The sequence below is a fragment of the Otolemur garnettii genome, unplaced genomic scaffold (genome assembly GCF_000181295.1).
Source record: "Otolemur garnettii isolate 467f Iridium unplaced genomic scaffold, OtoGar3 scaffold00001, whole genome shotgun sequence".
Taxonomy (NCBI): domain Eukaryota; kingdom Metazoa; phylum Chordata; class Mammalia; order Primates; family Galagidae; genus Otolemur; species Otolemur garnettii.
In genome coordinates, this window is record NW_003852396.1 from 6524421 (window position 1) to 6545680 (window position 21260).

The window sequence follows — 21260 nt, forward strand, 5'->3', positions numbered from 1 at the left end:
CATTACCTTCATATTGCCCCACCAGCTGCAGAGAGAGCAGACCAACGGAAGGCTCCTCTAAGTTGAACCCGGCAACTGCAAGCCAAGCACCTTTCCCCAACAGCACAATTGGATCTGAACCCATGGGCTCCAACCTAGGAAGATGTGGATGACTACTTTGGTGGGTCCTGGGAGTATCAGAAGACCTATGTGATCTTGGCCACTAGAACCAACCTGTATCCCTTGGCATCTGGTCCACATGCCTGTGGAACAGCTCACCATTTGCTTGGCCCCAGCTCTGCTGTCCAGCTCCCAACTGCCTGATGCCTGCTCAACTCTGACCCCACTCTCTAGGGCAGATCAACCCTGTCATCCCCAGGGCCCTGCTGGCTCTAAGGCCCCATTCAGAGTGCTGCTCTGGCTCCTCCTCAGTCTCAGCTCTGAGGCTCTCACACTAGAGCTCAAGGCTTCACTTCTGTGTCTCCAGAGCTTCTGCCAGGCCCAGGAAACTGCCCTGAGATTCTGGTGCTAAGCCTGGGCCTTAAGACTCCACCCTCGATTCTCCACCGCTACTGTAGGAATTGCTCCAACGTTCAACACCCTGCCAGGGAACCCCCAGCCTCAAGCATCAGTACACCAGCACCTGGTTTGAGCAAACACCCACAGCCCAGGAACTCATGACCACTGCCTGGATAGCCTCACCCAACTGCCACTGTCCCCTCTGTGGGAGAGCCCAAATAGATCAATCCCCATAACACCAGTCTCAGGGAAGGGGTCTTCTTGCCGAGGTCTCAACTCAAACATCCTGAAACTATCTGATGAATACCCCAGCACTCAGTGCAAACAGCAACCGACACATGCTTGAACAAAGCCAAATGCAGGTGAACAGAACAAATCAGAACAGTTGTGTCACAAGTTTCTAGTGGACATTCCCTTCCCTGGCCATTATAATACTCTGCAGTAGGAGAAAAAAAGCACCATGTAGGGACCCCCTGTTCTAATTAAGCAGGAGAGTTCCCAGAAAAGAACAGGTGCCCTGCAGGCAAGAAAAGAGATTTCACATGAGAAGAAACCAGCAAAAGAACCCTGGCAACATAAAAATGAGAACAGATCAACACCCTCAAGGGATCAAATGGAGTCACGTAGCAAACCCAAACTACACCGAATTGTCAGAAATGACAGAAATGGAATTCAGAATACGGATGACAAATAAGATCAATGCAACTGAAGAGAAAGTTAAAAAAACAACAAAATGAATCCAAAAAAACTTTCAGGATAGTAATGAAAAACTCACTAAAAAGAAAGCAAAAAGTCATTTAGGGAATTTCAAAACACACCACAAAGTATCAGCAACATACTAAACCAAGGAGAACAAACAATCTCAGAGTTTGAAGACAGGCTCTCGAGCTAACTCAATCATCCAAAGAGGCAGAGAAGAAAACAAAAAAGGGGAACAATTGCTCACAGAGGTATGGGACTATGTGAAGAAAACTAACATACAGGTATCCTTGAGAGAGAAGAAAGTACCGAACATATGGAAAATCTATTCAAGAGAATTATTAAGGAAAAATTCTCTGGTATTGACAGAAATACAGACATCTACAACCTTGAAAAGATTGTAGATCTTTCTTTTGTAGATTGTCCATAGTAAATAGGACACCTCCAAGACACACAGTAATGACCCTAACCAAAGTCAAAATGAAGCAGCTAGACATGAGCAACAATTGACAACAAAGGAAAATCATCAAGCTCACAGCAGACTTCTCGATGCAAACCCTACAAGCCCGAAGGAAGTAAGTAAGGCCCCATCTTCACTCTACTTAAACAAAACAACTGCAAACCTAGAATTTGTATCCTGCAAAACTAAGTTTCACAAATAGTGGAAAAATGAAGTCTTTTCTAGATTAGCAAATATCGAGGAAATTTGTCATGAATAGACCTGCTCTGCAGGAAATAACCAGAACTGCATTTTACACGAATCCATACAGTAGATGCATACCAATATAAAACCACCAAAAAACCCCCTGAAGTTCATAACTCTTATAAAACAACAGCACAAAAAGGGAAACAAAGCAGTCAGCTACCACCCAACATAATGAACAGAACAGTGTCCCACATCCCAATTCTATTTCTTAATGTTAACAATTTCAATGAACCAACCATTTAAAAGACATAGTCTGGCTGAATGGATGAAAAAACACAACATAAATATCTGTAGTCTCCAGGAGATACATCTAAACCATCAGAATACATACAGGATCTATGTGAAAGGATGGAAAAAAAGCATCCCATACAAGTGGAAACCCAGAGAAAGCAGATGTACCCAGTCTTCTATCAGATAAAACTGACTTTCAATCAACAATGGTCGGTGGTGCCTATGGCTCAGCAGGTAGGGCACTGGCCCCATATGCCAAGGGTGGTGGGTTCAAACCCAGCTCCAGCCAAACTGCAACAAAAAATAGCCAGGTGTTGTGGCGGGTGCCTGTAGTCCCAGCTACTCAGGAGGCTGAGGCAGAAAATCGCCTAAGCCCAGGAGTTGGAGGTTGCTGTGAGCTGTGATGCTACAGCACTCTACTGAGGACAATAAAGTGACTATCTCTAAAAAAAAAAAAAAAAAGAAAAAAGAAAAGAAAAGAAAAAAATAATAAATCAATAATGGTAAAGAAATATAAAAAGAGTCATTACATAATGGTAAAGAGAGCAATTCAACAAGATGGTATAATAATATTAAACCTTAATGCAACTAACACAGTAGTGCCCAGATTCATAAAGTAAACCCTTCCAGACCTAAGCAAAGAAATAAACAGCAGTATTATACTTGCTGACAACTTCAATACCCCACTGATAGAACTGGAAAGATCATCCAAACAGGAAATAAATAAAGTAAGCCTGAAATTAAAGAGGATTCTAGAACAAATGGGCCTGATATTTACAAAACATTTTACCTCCAAAATGCTAAATATATATTCTTTTCATAAGCACATGGAACACTCTCCAAGATTAGTCATAATTCAGGCCACACAGTATGTCTCAACAAAGTTAAAAACATAGAAATAATACCATATATCTTCTCAGACCACAGTAAAATAAACTAGAAATAAACTCCAAGACAAACATTCAAGTCTACACAAAGACATGGATATTAAACAACCTGCTATTGAAGAGTTGTTGGGTCAATAATGAAATTAAGATGAAAATCACAAGGTTCCTCAAACTGAATGACGAAGAGAACACAAGTTATCAAAATCTGTAAGATTCAGCACAGTCTTATGGAGAAAATTCATAGCCATAAATGCCTACATCAAAAAGACAAAAATATCATAAGTTAACAATCTAATGACACATCTCAAGGAATTAGAAAATAAGAACAAACCAAACCCAAAGCCAGTAGAAGAAATAACTATAGTCAGAGCAAAACTAAATGAAGTGAAAAACAAAAAGAAATATAAAACACCAATGAAACAAAAGTTGATTCTCTAAAAAAAATGAGAGACCACTTGCTAGGTTAACCAGGAATAGAAGAAAAAGGACCCAAGTGAACTTAATCAGAAATGAAAAAGGAAATATTACAATTGATAACACAGAAAAACAAAATGTCATCTGTGAATACTATGAAAATCTGTATGCACATAAACTCAAAAATGTAGAGAAAATGGACAAATTCCTAGAAACACATGATCTCCCAAAACTCAACCAAGAAGAAATAGAACTGCTGAACAAACTAATAATGAGCAACAAGTTTCAAGCAGTTATAAAAAAAGATATCCCAACCACAAAGAACCTTAGAACAGATGGATTCACAGGAGAATATTACCAGACCTGCAAAGAGAAGCTACCACATTGCAGAACTTATTCCATAATATCAAGAAGAAAGGAATTCTCCCCAAATCATTATGTGATACCAGATCACCTTGAACCAAACCCCCAAAAAGGACACAACAAAAAAATGAAAACTATACCACAATATTCCTATGAATACAATGCAAAAATTCTCAATAAAATACTAGCAAATTGAATCTTATCCTTAAGAAATTAAGGATATCCAAGTTGGGAAAATGAAAGTCAAATGATTGCTTTTCACTGAGGGTATTATCTTATCTAGAAAATCCCAAAGATTCCACCAAAAGACTCCTAGAATTGATAAATAAAATCAACAAAGTTTCAGGTTGCAAAATCATGTACACAAATCAGAAGGATTCCTATACACAACAACAGCTGAGCTAATAGTCAAATCAAAGACTCAATACTATTCATAACACCTACAAAGAAAATAAAATACATTGAGGGAGGAAACCGTAGACAACACAAACAAATGGAAAAATATGTCATATTCATGGATCAGTAGAATCAACATTGTTAAAATGTTCATACTACCCAAAGTGATTTACAGATTCAATGTAAACCCCATCAAAATACCAATATCATATTTCACAGATCTAGAAAAAATAATTCTACACTCTTTTTGTAACCAGAAAAGACTCCAATAGTCAAAGCAAGGTTAAGCAAAAAGAACAAATCTGGAGGTACCCAAGTGTCATATATTCATGAATGGATTAACAAAATGTGATCTATGTATACCATGTGTATACCATGCTGTGATGAAGGATGTACTATATCCTTTTGCAACAATTTGGATGGAACTGGAGAGCATTATCCTAAGTGAAGTAGCTAAAGAATGGAAAACATGACATGTATTTATTAATAAACTGGAACTAACCAATGGGCACACATGTGCACAGAGGGAAGTAAAACTCAGTGGCAGTAGGAAGGCAGTGGGAGGCGGGGAGGACAAAAATCTACCTACAGCACAATGCACAACAACCCGGGGATGAGTATACTTATGCCCTTGGCTCAAGCATAACAAAATTGGTTCATGTAACAAAAAAATCTATATCCTCATAATATTTTGAAATTAAAAAATAAAAATAAAATAATAGAACTAATTAAAAAGTTTAACACACTAAAAGAACTTTTAAATGACCTTTAGAAATCACATTATTTCCTATTCTTACTATACCTCTCAGGATAAGGAAAGCTCTTCCCAGTGTTGTGTGAGGGTTTGTCCTGATTCACCACGTGTCAAGACAAAATGCTCTTTGTGTGGCAAACCAAAAGCAGTTGGAACTGAGACGTGAAATCTGCCCCGAATAGGCAATCGATCTTGACTACCCACACTATAATTGATCACTGGCAATTTATACCTTCAGATAAATACCATGTAAAATGCTTCTAAAAATTATGCAAATCCTGCAATCAAATATCCAGTTTCACACTGTCTTTGAGTCAGTTTCTCTAATCCAATCTGCATTATAGGATAGAAGCAATTTCATCCACACGATAGAAATGAAGAGGAAAAGAAAGTTTTATCTTTTGTAATCTTTAAAGAGTCATCCAGTTTGTTAATCTTTAGCAAAATGACTAAATTTTACTAAAATTAGTAAAACTGGTAAGTAATCGACAGACTACTTAGTTTCAGTACAGTCATCATCTTCCTTCGGTGACAATAACTGGTAATTTTTCAAAACCTAGTTTCACTGTTTGAGATAAGCAGGAAAAGAGAATTTTTTGCTCGTTTCTTTTTTTCTTCCCATTTCTGCCAACTACCAGCTGTGCACCATTTGGCAAGTCACTTAACCTCCTTTTCCTGGGCATATTTCTTTCTTATCAGTAAAATGGGGGTTATAAAGAGAATACTTCATAGATTTGTTATAAGGAATAAATGGGTTAATACAGAAAGCACTTGGAGAAAAGCCTAGCCCACAGAAGCCTGCAATAAATCCAGCTATTGCTTTTATTATTACTGGACACAATCGTATGAGGTCAACTAGAGATGAATGAATAACGAATTCAAAGATCAACAAATTAGTGAGAAAGCGGGATGTAAAGTGTGACATTTCAAACATGGTCAAGATTTCCACAGAAAGAGAAAGTGGAGGATAAACACGCTTATTACCACTATTCATAACCTTCTATTTCTGCCCTCTGCCCTCATTCAAAGAGTAACTTAGAGATAATGAGCACAGCACAAGAAATCTGGTTTCAGTAAATCACAGCCAACCAGTGCCTCCCCAAACACTTTCAAAAAGAGAGAGGAAAAGGAATAATGAGTGTGCTGTCCAAAAGCATGACCACCTGTATTCAGCCCTTCCTGGCACAAGCATGATTATCTGGGGTGCTGGGAGGGAAGGGGACTTACAGCTTGCCAGCCCTCTGTCCACATGTTCCAGCCAGCACTGAGATGTAGTGGGTTTTCCCACTGAATAGCAGCTTATATATAGTCTGTGTAATTTTCTGCATATTTTTTAATATCTCTAAATTCTAGCATCATCATTTATAACATGGAAATTAAAAACAGCCAAGTGGCTGCCTTGATGAGCAAATTACATTTGTATGACAACTACACCCATTGCAGTGTAGGTATTAAAAAATTGTTAGTCATCCCCAATTTACTTCATGAAGAAGACTGCCGTGGCAATTGCAACAACAACAAAAATAAACAAATGGGACTTAATTAAACTGAAAAGCTTCTGTACAGCTAAGGGGACAACAACCAAAGCAAATAGACAGCCTACACAATGGGAAAGGATATTTGCATATTCTGAATCAGACAAAAGCTTGGTAACTAGGATCTATAGACAACTCAAATTAATATACGTGAAAAAAGCCAAAATCTCATATACAATGGGCAAGACACATGAATAGAACCTTCTCTAAAGAAGACAGACAAATGGCTAACAAACATATGAAAAAATGCTCATCATCCCTAATCATTAGAGAAATGCAAATCAAAACCACCCTGACATACCATCAAACCCCGCCAGAATGGCCTACATCACAAAATCTCAAAACTGCAGATGCTGGCGTGGATGTGGAGAGAAGGGAACACTTTTACACTGCTGGTGGGACTACAAACTAATACAACCTTTTTGGAAGGAAGTATGGAGAAACCTTAAAGAACTCAACCTAGACCTCCCATTTGATCCTGCAATCCCATTGTGGGCTTCTACCCAGAAGGGAAAAAAATTCTTTTATCATAAGGACACTTGCACTAGACTGTTTATTGCAGCTCAATTTACAGTCACCAAGATGTGGAAACAGCCTAAAGGCCCACCAACCCAGGAATGGATTAACAAGCTGTGGCATATGTATACCATAGACTACTATTCAGCCATTTTAAAAAATGGAGACTTTACAGCCTTTGTATTAACATGGATGGAAGTGGAACACATTTTTCTTAGTAAAGCATCACAAGAATGGAGAAGCATGAATCCTATGTACTCAATTTTGATATGAGGACAATTAATGACATGGTGGGGGTAGGGGAAGGGGAGAGCAGAGAGAGGAAGAAGGAGGGAGGGTGGGGAAGAGAATAGCACAGAGAGGGAATGAGGGAGGCAGGTGGGGTCTTGGTGTGGGCCACACCTTTTGGGGGCAAGACACGATTGTAAGAGGGACTTTACCTAACAAATCCAATCAGTGAAACCTGGTTTCTTGTACCCTCAATGAATCCCCAACAATAAGTTAAAAAAAGAAAAGTTAAATGCTTAGAGAGAACAGTTCGTTGTTTTATTCTCAGGTCCCAGCACATGGGAATCTCTCAAATATATTTGTTAAACAAAGGCAGTAAAATATGCACATATATTTTTAAAAAATTGTTAGTCACCCCCAATATATGTCAATATTTTAGATTAGCACTCTATAAAAATAGCAACTTATATTGAACTGTATTTAATTCTAAGTTAACAGGAAACATCATTCCTCCTCTTTGTTTTATAAGTTAGCTAAATTAGGTAAAAAAGAGTTATGCTGAGATCATATATGTTGTATGGGTTATCGTCAATGCTTATTTTTTGCTATAAAAAAATTCTTTAAGAAATGTGATTTAATGTTTCAATGGCTTAAAGAGTCTTGAGCAGCCTATCAAATTTTAGATGCCAAAGTTTAACTGAAATTTGGCATATAGACAAGCACTTCTCCATATATTGAAATCCAGCAGAAGATTCCTGAACAACAAGCAGTCACAAATGGTAATTTTATCCAACGGGATCAAATTATATTTAGCACTTTTTATAAAAAAGAGAGAAAACAAGAATAGACTCAAGAAAATGTTTTCCTTTTATGATTTTTACTCTCTTTAGGAGGCAAAGATTAATTGCCTTAGGAAGTTACTTCTTATAAGTCATAACTGTCTAGAGAAAAATAATGTAATGTCTTTCTAGAAGCAAACAAACATTCTGCCACAGAATAAATGTAGGCATTCAAGAACATCTGCAATCACTCCATAACCTGTAATGTTGGCACCCTTAAAATATGTTCCATGATAATAATTTGTTGCCAGTGGAGTTGATTACTTCAAGCCAGGGAGGATTTGGAAATGTAATAGGTGGTTTCTGCCATGCAGAGCAGAGACCTCCAAAGTGGTCAATTACAAGAGATGCATCATTAATTCAACTGGCTGGAGGAAATGTTGATTCCTAAGTGAGGAAGGAGAGCCATATCCAAGGGTGATTTTTACACTTGTTTTCCCCTGAGAAGCAGCTTCCAAACAGCACACCTTTAACCAAAATCCAAGTCTTGATTTTATGATTATAGCTGTTATTTCAAAGGATATAATAAGTTTTAGGATTCTCTCTGACTTCTATACCACTAAATTCTGAATAATATGTATAATAAATCATGGTATCACACATGCTTCATTAATTTATTTCATGTATCATTTGATAAATGTGTTTTGTAAAGAAATGCACCCTTGACTTTCATTTGGAAATTCTTAATACCACCCAATCATGTTCTGATGTGACTGCCTCTTTGAAGGTCAAAGAATATAGCCGTATCTCTGGGAGTAAGTGGTGGAGTCTTTGCTTAAAGAAATGGAGAAACCAAATATAAAACATCAAGGAAAGGAGTTTTTTTTTTTTAGGAAATGAAATTTGAAAGGTGGAGCTTACATAGAGGTAAAAGTGGGGAGTGTCTTTCTTCAGTCTGATCTAGGATTGATTACTAAGGGATGGCTTAAGGAGGGAAGGGAAGCTGCTGGTTGGATGAAGGTTAGTCAAGGGTCAGTCCTTAGGAGATTCCATAAATGAGCTGGAGGAGAAGTTACAGCCTGCCATGAGGTTTTCCTCTGCATGTTAATTCTCTTTGGTTCTTCCTGAGAATTCGACAGGTCCAAGTGCCATGAGTTTTCTCTGTATGCTAATTCTCTTCAGCTATCCCTGAGTATTTAACAGGTCCTCATACCCATACCGCCTCATCTCACGTGGGCACAGGGAACTATAAGGGGAGTGCCTCAGGCTAGAACACTAAAATTAGAGTGGTATGCTGGTGGCATGATTAGCAAACAGACTCTCCAGAAGAAGGTGAGTCTTACAGATAGTCAGCTCTATGCAGACATTCACTCTTCTACCTAACTTAGAAGATCCAGATGATATTTCATTACTTTATTCTTTATAGGACAAATAGTGAGGAGGAGAAGATATATTTGTTGAGGAATGAATCAATTGGCATCTTCTCTTTGTGAGGCAGTAATGCCAAGTGTAGGGGAATGAAGCCCAACCCCACCACCAGTGCTTACAGTCTAGTAAGAGGAACACATAAATGAAATAAGTGTTACAAAATGTAACATATATTTGAATAAATCTATTTACCAAAAATGAAGGAAAGGTGGCAGGCACATAATAATTTAATGATCCATAGGCTTGAGTCCATACTCTAACTTCAATCTTAAACTTATTTAACAGATTAGCCTCCTCCATCAACAATTAATTTCAAAAAAAAAATTCCAACTTGCACTCTGAATTTTTCCTTCCTTTATTTATACAAAATTATGTGCAAGACTGAGTTTATTTTGCCTAAATAAAAGGTAGCTCTCTTTAGGAGATGTTGCTTACTTGAAGTCTCTCATATTATATTACTAACTTTTTTTTTTCTTAGAGAAGATTCTCATTCTTTCACCCTCAGTAGAGTGCCATGGCATCACAGCTCACAGCAAATTCCAGCTCTTGGGCTTATGCAATTCTCTTGCCTCAGCCTCTTGAGTAGCTGGGACTACAGGTGCTCACCACAACGCCTGGCTATTTTTTGGTTACAGTTTGGCTGGAGCCGAGTTTGAACCCACCACCCTCAGTATATTGGGCTAGCACCCTACTCACTGAGCCACAGGCACCATCCTATATTACTAATCTTAAATCACAACTTCAAAGTCTGGGTTCTAGGGTTCATAAAGGAGCTTTAGGTCATCCAAAACCCTCCTGATGTCAATAAAAATTTCAAAGGGCCCATGCCCATTAAAAAATCATTTTTCACTTTCATCACATAAAATAGGGATAAGATTAAGAATCTCTTAATGTGATTCAGTCGCTCTTTTTTTTATTTTCTTTTATTACCTTTTTAATGTTTAGGATTTGTTGGAGGTACAATGAATTAGGTTACACTGATTGCATTTGTTAGATAAAGTCCCTCTTATAATTGTGTCCTGCCCCCAAGAGGTGTGCCACACACCATGACCCCCATTGCCCTCCCTGCCCTTGCTAGGCAGGAATGCCAAGTGTAGGGGAATGAAGCACAGCCCCACCACCGGTGCTTACAGTCTCCCCTCTCCCTGCTACCTAATTCCCCTACCCCCCACCTTATATTAGCTCATCTGCTGCCTTCATATTAGAATTGAGTACATTGGATTCTTCCTTCTCCATTCTTGTGATGCTTTACTAAGAATAATGTGTTCCACCTCCATCCAGGTTAACACAAAACATGTAACGTCTCCATCTTTTTAATGTCTCAATAGTATTCCATGGTATACATATACCACAGCTTGTTAATCCATTCCTGGGTTGGTGGGCCTTTAGGCTGTTTCCACATTTTGGCGATTGTAAATTGAGCTGAGATAAATAGTCCAGTGTAAATGATAAAAGGATTTTTTTTTCCTTCTGGATAGATGCCTAGTAATGGAATTGCAGGATCAAATGGGAGATCCAGTTTGAGTTCTTTAAGGATTCTCCATACTTCCTTCCAAAATGGTTGTATTAGATTGCAGTCCCACCAGCAGTGTAAAATGTTCCCTTCTCTCCACATCCACACCAACATCTGCGGCTTTCAGACCTTGTGATGGGCCATTCTCACTGGGCTTAAATGATATCTCAGGGTAGTTTTGATTCGTGTTTCTCTGATGATTAGGGATGATGAGCATTTTTTCACATTAGTTAGCCATTCATCTGTCTTCTTTAGAGAAGGTTCTATTTATCTCTCTTGCCCAGTGATATATGGGATTGTTGGGTCTTTTTTGTGATTAATTTGAGCTCTCCATAGATCCTAGTTATCAAGTTTTTGTCTGATTCATAATATGCAAATATCTTTTCCCATTGTGTAGGTTGTCTATTTGCTTTAGTTGTTGTCTCCTTAGCTGTACAGAAGCTTTTCAGTTTAATTAAGTCCCATCTGTTTATTTTTGTTGTGGCAAATGCCATGGAAGTCTCCTTCATGAAGTCTTTCCTAGGCCAATATCTTAAAGTGTTTTCCCTCACACTTTCTTTGAGGATTTTTATTGTTTCATGCCTTAGATTTAAATCTTTTATCGATTTTGATTCAATATTCGTAAGTGGTGAGGTGTACAGGTCCAGTTTCAGTCTTCTACATGTGGTTATCCAGTTCTCCCAACACCATTTATTGAATAGGGAGTCTTTTCCCCAGTGTATGTTCTTGTTTGGTTTATCAAAGGTCAGATAGCTATAAGATGTTAGCTTCATCTCTTGGTTTTCTATTCAGTTCCAAATGCCAATGTCTCTATTTTTGCGCTAATACCACGCTGTTTTGATCACTATGGCCTTGTAGTATAGCTGAAAATCTAGTAGGGTGATACCCCCACTTTTGTTTTTACTAAGAGTTGCCTTGGCTATATGGGGCTTCTTCTGGTTCCATACAAAATGAAGAATTATTTTTTCCAAATCTTGAAAGTATGATGATGGTATTTTAATAGGGATTGCATTGAATCTGTAGATTGCTACAGATGATTCTTCCCAGCCATGAGCATGGTATGTTCTTCCATTTGTTAGTATCTTCTGCTATTTCTTTTCTTAGGGTTTCATACTTTTCTTTATAGAGGTCCTTTACCTCCTTTGTTATGTTTTCCTTCCTAGGTATTTCATTTTCTTTGAAGCTACTGAGAAGAAAATTTTCTTCTCATAGGCTGTTATTGGCATATACAAAGGCTACTGATTTGTGGACATTGATTTTATATCCTGAGACATTAGTGTATTTTTTGGTCACTTCCAGGAGTTTTGTACTTGAATCTTTGGTGTTCTCTAAGTATAAGATCATATCATCGGCAAAGAGCAAGAGTTTCACCTCCTCTGCCCCCATTTAGATTCCCTTTATTTCCTTCTTTTGCCTGATCAAATTGGCCAGAACTTAAAGCACTATGTTGAATAGTAGTGGCGATAGAGGACGACCTTGTCTGGTTTCAGTTCTAAGTGGAAAAGTTTCCAGTTTTACTCCATTCAGTATAATATTAGCTGTGGTTCTGTTGTTGATGTCTTTGATCAGACTAAGAAATGTGCTACCTATGCCTATATTCTTAAGTGTTCTAATTAGAAAAGGATGCTGAATTTTGTCAAATGCTTTTTCTGCATCAATTGAGAGGATCATATGGTCTTTGTTTTTACTTGTGTTGGCATGGTGAATTACGTTTATGGACTTGCATATGTTAAACCAACCTTGTATCCCAAGGATGAAACCTACTTCATTGTAATGAATGATTTTTTTTAATGTGCAGCTCTAATCTATTGGCTAGGATTTTATTGAGAATTCTTACATCTATATTCATTAGTGAAATTAGTCTGAAGTTCTCTTTTTTGGTTGGGTCTTTTCCTTGTTTTGGTATTAGGGTGATGGTTGCTTCATAGAAAATGTTGAGGAAGAGTCCTTCCTTCTCAAATTTTTGGAATAATGTCTGCCATATGGGTATAATCTCTTCTTTGAAGGTGTGATAGAATTCTGGTGTGAAGACATCTGGACCAGAGCATTTTTGTTGTTGGGAGATTTTTTTATTGTTTCTTCCATCTCAGTTCTTGACATTGGTCTATTCAAGAGATCTATTTCTTCTTGGTTAAGTCTAGGGAGAGGGTGTGATCCCAGGTATTGACCCATTTCCACCACTTGTCAAATTTCTGGGCACAGAGTTTCCTGTAGTACTCAGAGATGACCTGTTGTATCTCTGTGTCATCTGTTGTTATTTCTACTTTATCATTTCTGACTGAAGTCTTTAGAGATTTTACTTTTTTTGTTTCTAGCCAAATCTGGCCAAAAGTTTATCAATTTTATTTATTTATCTGAAAAACCAACTTTTTGTTTCCTTAATTTTCTGAAAAATTATTTTGTTTTCAATTTAGCTAATGACTGATTTAATTTTGGTTATTTCTTTCTTCTGCTGTGTTTGGGATTAAATTGTTCTTCTTTTTCTAATCCCATAAGATGGTTCATGAATCTGTTGATACACTCTCTTTCTGTTTTTCAAATGTAGGCATGCAATGTGATAAATTTCCCTCTTAAAACTGCTTTTGTTGTATCCTACAGGGTTTGGTAACTTGTGTCTTCATTGTTTTTATGTTTGAGGAATTTAACAATTTCCTCTTTTATCTCTTCCTTATCATTCAGCATAAGGTTGTATAATTCCCAAGTGTTTGTGTGGGGATAAACATTTTTGTTAGAGTTGAGTTATACCCTTATTGCCTTATGGTCTGAGAAGATACAAGGTATCATTTCTATTCTTTTAATTTTGCTATGGTTTGATTTGTATTCTACGATGTGGTTGATTTTGGAGTATGTACCATGGGCTGACAAGACAAAATGTATTCCTTAGCTTTGGGATGGTGTGTTTTGTATATGTCTAATTATCCCATTTGTTCTAGGGTCACATTTAAGTCCTTTATATCTTTGTTCAGTTTCTGTTTAGAGGATCTGTCCAGTTATGTCAGAGAGGTGTTAAATTCCCCAGCTATTATGGTGTTATGGGATATCATATTGCTCAGACCCATCTAGGTCTCTTTCATAAATCTGGGAGCATTTAAGTTGAGTGCATAAATATTTAAAATTGAAATGTCTTCCTGTTTGGAGCCCATAACTCAATGGTCAGAGTACTGGTCCCACGCACTGGGGAAAGAGGGTTCAAACCTGACAAGGGCCTGCCAAAAAAAGAAAAAAAAATTTGAAATGTCTTCTTAGTGTATTGTTCCTTTAACAGTATAAAGTGACCATCTTTGTCTTTTATAACTTTAGTTGCTTTAATTCTGCTTGTATCTGAAAATAAGATTACAACCCCTCTTTTCTTCTGATTTCTGTCTGCTTGAAATGTGGATTTCCCTGAGTCTTGATGTGTCCTTCAAGTGTTTCCTGGAGACTGCATACGGATGGCTTGTGATTTTCTATCCAATCAACCAGCGTGTACCTCTTCAGTGGTGAATTCAATCCAGTGACATTTATTGAGAGAATTGATAAGTGTGGTAGAGTTCTATCCACCTTATTTTATGAATGTCCATTGTGTAGTTTTATCCTTTGAGCCATTGTAGAAGCTAAGTTTTGACCTTTAGCTTCTGGGTATTTACGTTGCTTGTGGTCTATTGTGATGATCAGTGTTGAGAATAGGTCTAAATATTTCCTGTAGAGCTGCTCTTGTTGTGGCAAATTTCCTCAATGCTTGTATATCTGCAAAAAAAATTGATTTCTCCATCAATTCTGAAGCTTAGTTTAGCAGAATACAGAATTCTGGGCTGAAATTTGTTTTGTTTAAGAATGCTGAAAGTGGATGACCATGCTCTTCTGGTTTGGAAAGATTCATTTGAAAAGTCTGCTGTCATTCTAATGGCTCTGCCTCTGTAGGTCAGTTGGCACTTACTCCTGGCTGCTCTTTCATCTTAACTTTGGACAGGTTCATTACAATGTGTCTCAGAGAGGCTCTTTCTGAGTTTAGATGACCTGGAGTTCGATATCCATCTGAAAGGAGTGTTTCGGGGTCTTTAGCAAAACAGGGGAAGTTTTCATTTAGGATAGCTTCCAGTAGGGCTTCCATTCCTTTGGGATGACCTTCTTCCCCTTTAGAAATCCCTATTATTCATATTTGTGAATGCTTCATGGAGTCTTGTAGTTCTCTAAGTACCTGTTCTGCTTTCTCTCTCTTCCTTTCTGTCTCTTTAACTACCTGGGTTAACTTGAAAACATTATTCTCTACCTCTGAGGTTCTTTCTTTCCCATGGTCTAATGTATTTTTGATTCTTTCTACTGCATCTTTACATTCCCCAATTGTCTCCTTCATTTCCTTAAGTTCTGTATATCCTTTCTATATTCTACATATCTCTCATCTGACTTAAGGTTCTGTCTTTTCTTTTTCTCATCCATTCCTTTTATTGTCTTTATCTTCCATATTTTAAATTCCCTTTCTGTCAAGTCCATTAATTTTTTGTAGGTTGAGTCTTCTGTAGTGGCTGACTCATGGTCCCTTGGAGGAGTTTTGGCTTTTCATGTTGCCTGAATTTTTCTCTTGGTTCCTCCTCAAATGTTCTTTCTTCTTCTTCGCCTCCTTGTCCTCTTTTTTTCTTCTCACTGTCTCCATTTTCTTCTCATTGCCTCCTTTGTTTCAAACAGAAGTCCTTGCCCTTGATGACAGTATGTTGCAATATGCTATCTAGACACCAGGGGGTGCTTTAAGGACACTTTGGTCCTTAATCCAAAGTTAGTTGTCTTCAGTGATGGCCTGATTGTTTCCTCAGCATTTAGGCCCCACCTGGCTGGAATATTAAAGCTCACAAAAATCCTTCAGGGGCAGGTCTCACAGTGTCCTCTGACTCCAGTTCCTGTGGGGTGCAAGAGTCCCTCAGCCGGTCCCAAGAGTGGAGTTCTGATCAAGGTAAGCTAAATTAAGACAGCCATGGTTTTAGGCCTCTGCTAAGACCTTCTCATGCCCTTTCCAAAAAGACAAACCCCTGGCCACTGAGACCTTCTCAGTATGGCTGTCTCACCAGCCACCAAACCTATGGCAAATCCAAGTCCAACTGGCATTCAAATCTGATTGCTGTATACTGTTTGAGTCTGCCCACTCTTCCAAGCTTTCCACTCAACACACAGCTTCCCCCCAACAACTGAAAACTCTGGAAAGGTTTCCTCCCATCTCAGACTCTGTGGGGGGCAACCAATCCCAATCAGTTGCTTCATTTGTCAGATTTCCACTGCTCTGGATCATGCACTGTATGCAGCTCACCACCTCCTCACTGTGCTCCCTGAGCTATGACTCTGGGTAAGTTCCCCACACCAGTGGCTGGGTTCTCTCTTTTCCTCCAGTCCTTCTAGAAGAGCTCAGCTGAACAATCCTTCTGGTCCTAGTCAGTCACCCTTAAAAGGTTTTTTTGTACATATCCACATATAAAAACACCCTATCATCAATGGAACACAGACTCTGTACAAAATATTACATTAATAATGAGAGAATAAACAATGCCTTTTATGTAAAAGAAAAACAATAGTTCTTACAAGCCATATATTATATAACCAGTATATTAAAATACACTGAGTTCATTTCTACTGTAAATAATTTTGAACTTTAAAATTCCTTCAAATCTGTGTATCTTGATTAATTTTTAATATTTCCTCATCTTTGATGTTCTGTGATGTAAATGAGATATTTAAAAGGGTTTTTTAGTTTCATACTAATATTGTTATTCTTCATGAACATGAGAATTGATCCTTTCTGAAAAATTATCATTATTTATTCAAATGTTCCCTCTCCCTCATGCTCTGTATTTTCTCTTTATGGAATGCTTACCTTCTTACTCCAGTTCTTTTAATAATTTCTATATTTTCCACTTTGTATGTCTCTGCCTTTTGGGTACTATCATTAATTATGCTCTGTCTAATCTGTATTTCAATTCTTCCATTGAGTATTTTTCTATTTCCAGAATTATATTTCCCATCTGTAAATGTTCTATTTGTCTGTTTTGTTAAATGTATTGTTCTTAACACTTTATAATTACTTTAAACATATTTATTTTATATTCTTTCTTGTTGTTATATAATCTCAAGTTCTTAAGGAGTCAGTACAGCCATGTCATATGCTGATTCTCACTCATGGCTTGTATTGTCAAATTGCAATATGTCTATTGCTCTCATGCTTGTGTTATTGTTTCCTTGTGTATTTTAGCATTCAATACATCAAGCATATTTTTACCAGAGCTTGCTTTGGGGAGGGGGATCCTAGGCAGTTTAGATGGTTAGTGCTATCCTTTCATAATGGTTTTATGTTTTACTCTTGTAGGAGATGCAGTAGCATTTTTCAGCTTAAGGTTTTCTTGGTCAGTTAAATAGTGCAAACAACAAAAAATAAAACTTGTGTGGTATGCAGGCTCCCAAAATGGAATTCTCAGAAGACTTCTTTTCTTCTTATAAAATTCCTTGTTTTCATGCTGTACCAAGAACAAGAGGGCACATAAATTTTTAACGTAACTTTTCATTAACAGAAGGGTCCTGGTTTTCTGGTGGGCTTAAGCATGTCTCACTTCCAGCTCTGCCTCACAGGGACCAAGGTCCTTCCTTCTTTCTGTCTCATGTGGACATTAGACCCCAAGTGTATCAGTCACTAAGACCCGTAACTTCCTGAGACAGCCACACTATCCCTTCAAAATCTATATTCTGTCTTTTAACTTCTTTGTTTGTGGCACATGGTAATCTCTTTTATTTTTTGAAAAATTGGGTAATGTTTCCAAATCATTTTAAATATTTTATCCTGAATTGCTAGGTGTTTGTAACCATAAGTATTTCAGATTGTCTCAACTTACTGTATTGCTAGTTCCTTAGTTTACATTATTTTTATATGTATTAAATATTTTATTATTTATTATGTATTATGTATCATTGTGTTTTATTATTCATAATTAATCAATCCTAGGGGAAAGTTTAGTTGGACTTTGTTTCAGATTTTGAGACTTTAGAATCCCTTAACTTTTTTTTAAAGTCTGGGATTCTTATTCATGTTCAAAAGTGATGTTTTAGAGACATAATAAAGGAACTTTGATAGGATTCCTGAGAGCTTGTCAGCACATGGACCTTTCTTGCTAATCATCATTACAAATTAATCATAATAGAGTATACTGATTTATTTACTATTAAAAGTTATAAAATGAGAAAATTTGAATCATTTTCCTCTAAATGCCACTTCAAAATGTCATTATTTATACTATTAAGCCCTGATAATATGTAATTACTCTTAAGCAAGATAATTTACCACAATTTTTCAGTAAAAGCTATATAACTATACGTTAAAAATCTTTCCATATAAATAAACTATACAAGAGAATCACAGAATGTATTTCACATAAATGACAACTGACAATGCTTTGGGATCTTATAAAGGAAAATCACAAGGACTTGAGTAATAATGGCTATTAACATATCTAAAGTGTACTAGGGATGGCCACTTTCACAAACAATACATCTCCCACTCTGAAAAAAATAGATTAAATTGCACAAAACACAAACCAAAAGCATATGGAAGAGCTTATTTGTACTCTCTAACAGAGGGAAGTAATTTTCCTAAGCTCTTTCTCATATATTAAAAGTGTGAAGTACTGGTTAAAATTTCTCAGTTACTTATTATTCAACTGGAACAAAATAAGCATCTTATCAGAGAAAACAGTAGATGAAAAGATGAAAAAGTCACTGTAGAACTTTTTAGAAATAATAGGCTCAGATAAGACCAAACTGTAATTCCAAAGCAGGGCGCACCCTTAAACAGTACTACCGACAAGCCTCAGGGGTGCACATTCTGAAGGGAAGCACCTATTCTGCTCAGTTCTACTGACAGTGTTCCAGGATTCCTGAACTAAGGCAGAAATGACTTATTCTCTAAATAGTAGATAACGTAAAGAATTAGATAAATAAATTAGGCAGTAGGCCACATTTGAAGATAGCATTGGGGAAAGTTTTCCGAACAACTTGGAATTATTACTTTATTTCATCTCTGTCAGTACTAACATATAACCACAAGTTTTAAAATTAAATCGTTTTTCCCCACAGACACAGGTACACGTATTCACTCAGCTTGTAGAATAGTACAGAGCTTATACAATAAAAAGAGAAAGATGATTTCATGGGACAGTCTAATTTTGAAAAAGCAGTATAGATTTTTTAAGTTACTTAATTTAGACAGCAGATAATGTTGCCAAAGCTATAGCCCTCAGACACAGTAGATCTCGAATCTCAGCCAATAAAAAAGTCAATCTATGTTTTAGACATATACTTTTCAAAGCAAATTTTAAAATAGCTGCATTCGGAATATCCAGGATTGATTTATTTTTCTTTCTGTCCTTGTTTGTTGTTCTTCTTGACATATATCACGTTGCTGTTCAGAGTGTGGTCCATGGACTAGCAACTTCCGCATCATTTTAGAGACTGCCAGAAATGCAGACTCCTGGGCTGTACTTATGACCCCCTAAACCAAAAGCTGCATTTTAACAAGACCTCCGGGCGATCCATACATAGCACTATGAGACACAGACCTATTTTCCAATTTAATATCAAGAAAAGAGTTCTTCGGTTGATGATGAAAATGTCCTCAGATATCGGTGATGTTGGCACAACTTTATGGATATATTAAATAGCACCGCATTGTACAACTTAAATGATGTGTGAATTATCTTATTTTTTTAAGAAAAAAATATATTATAAATGCTTTCAACTTGCACGGCAGAAAGATGAATGGAAACAGTTCCAACTTTCTTTTTTACCCTTTAGCAAAATTAGATGCGCGGTTTCCTGGGGCTCCCCTCTTCCCACGAGAGGGAGCACAGGAGGCCGGCCCGTGGGCATCCCTCACTGGCGACCCAAAGGCGCGCCTAGCCCGCAGCAGGGTCTGCCAGGGTCCTGCGGGCAGAGCCTTCCCTGCTCCTGGAACTGCTTATAGAGCTGAGAGCCTTGGGAAACCGCTTGCGGATGGCTGTGACAGGTCAGGAAATGTGGCCACTCAGTTAAGAACAGGGACAAAGGATTAGAAACACTATCGCCGGCAGCACATGTGGTCACAGAGGTGTAAGGGAGGAGAGACGGTTCTTCTCGATTCCACTCTCGAATTACTCCCGACCTCTCTACTCCAATCCCCTTCAAAATACCCCACATCCTCTTAAGTAAAGGCTCCTACTCAGGGGCCACTACAAACAACCCCAACGCCCTCACTTCTGCAGTTCGCAAGTCTCCCCTCACCCGCCAAAAGAGCAGGTCTGCCAGGTGGAAAAGTCTACCGCCTCTATTTCCCTGTCTTAGCCGCAGGCCTGAGTCCAGGAGACAAGGTGTCGGCAGAGGGCATGGAGGGGAGCAGGTCGCCCCACTCCCCTGCGCACCTTCCAACTCGCAATCTGTGGCCGAGGACCGGTGCGCTGCACCTGAAGCGCCGACCCAGGCAGAGCAGAGACTGCCCGGCCTCGGGCTCCGGAGCGTCCCGCACGCACCCAGGCGGCTGAAGGACCCTGGACTTCTAGTCAGACGGACGCTGAGCGCCCGGGGGCGCACACTGAACCAGCCCGCTGCTCGGATCCCGCCTGCTGCTCAGCGATTCTGAGTGCAGGGGGCCGGGTGCAGGGGGCAGGAGGCTGAGAACTTGACCAGCCCTCCAGTCACCTGCAGGGGGGATGCTGCTCTACCGTGGCACTCTCCTGAGCGAACACGTCCATGCGTGCGCTCCAGCAGCAACCTCGACCCGCGCGCCGTCCCGCCCTCGAGTCCCGGCGCCGGCCCCGAAGCACGGCCCCGGCTCGCAGCCCCCCTCCGCCGCCCGTCCGCCCGCCCGCCCGCCCGCGCCCCGGGACTCACAGGCTGGGGTAGTAGCCGTAGGGAGGCAGCGGGGGCTGCGGGCCGCCGTCGTCTCCCAGCTCCGAGTCCATGAGCAGGTAGTCCTGGCTCTCGTTGCGCCGCGCGCCGGCTGCGGCAGCAGCCCGGGGACACCCGCCCTTCCGGGGCCCGAACGCCGGACTCTGGGTCATGGCGGGAAGCTGCGCCGGGCCTGGGCCCCGTGCGGCGGGGGGCGCGTCTGCCGTCCCGGCGGGACCCGGGGGGCACCGGCCGCGTCGGCCCCGACCCGGCCCTCGGCGGCCGGCGCCCGGGCACGGCGGAGGCAGGGGCGGACGGCGGGGTCTGGACTCCGAGCGCCCCCAGCCGACTTGGGGAGTAGTCAGCGCTTGGAAGAAGCAGCGGGGACCTTCCTGGGGCTCCACAGGCCTAGGGGACCCCGCGGGCTGCGGCCGGCGCTCCGGACG

General features: G+C 39.4%; 1 protein-coding gene across 3 annotated transcripts in view; it reads right to left on the reverse strand.

The window, feature by feature from the left end:
* The window catches only part of TRPC6 (transient receptor potential cation channel subfamily C member 6), a 132075-nt gene extending 111031 nt beyond the window's left edge, over positions 1–21044 (reverse strand). For 2 of the 3 annotated variants that reach the window (XM_003780788.2, XM_003780787.2), the window contains exon 1: positions 20818–20987. In XM_003780788.2, coding sequence (XP_003780836.1) covers positions 20818–20987 — 170 coding nt within the window. Of the gene's footprint in view, positions 1–20817 lie in introns of all 3 variants that reach the window. The other variant, XM_003780786.2, reaches the window with a different exon arrangement.
* Between the last annotated feature and the right edge of the window lie 216 nt (positions 21045–21260).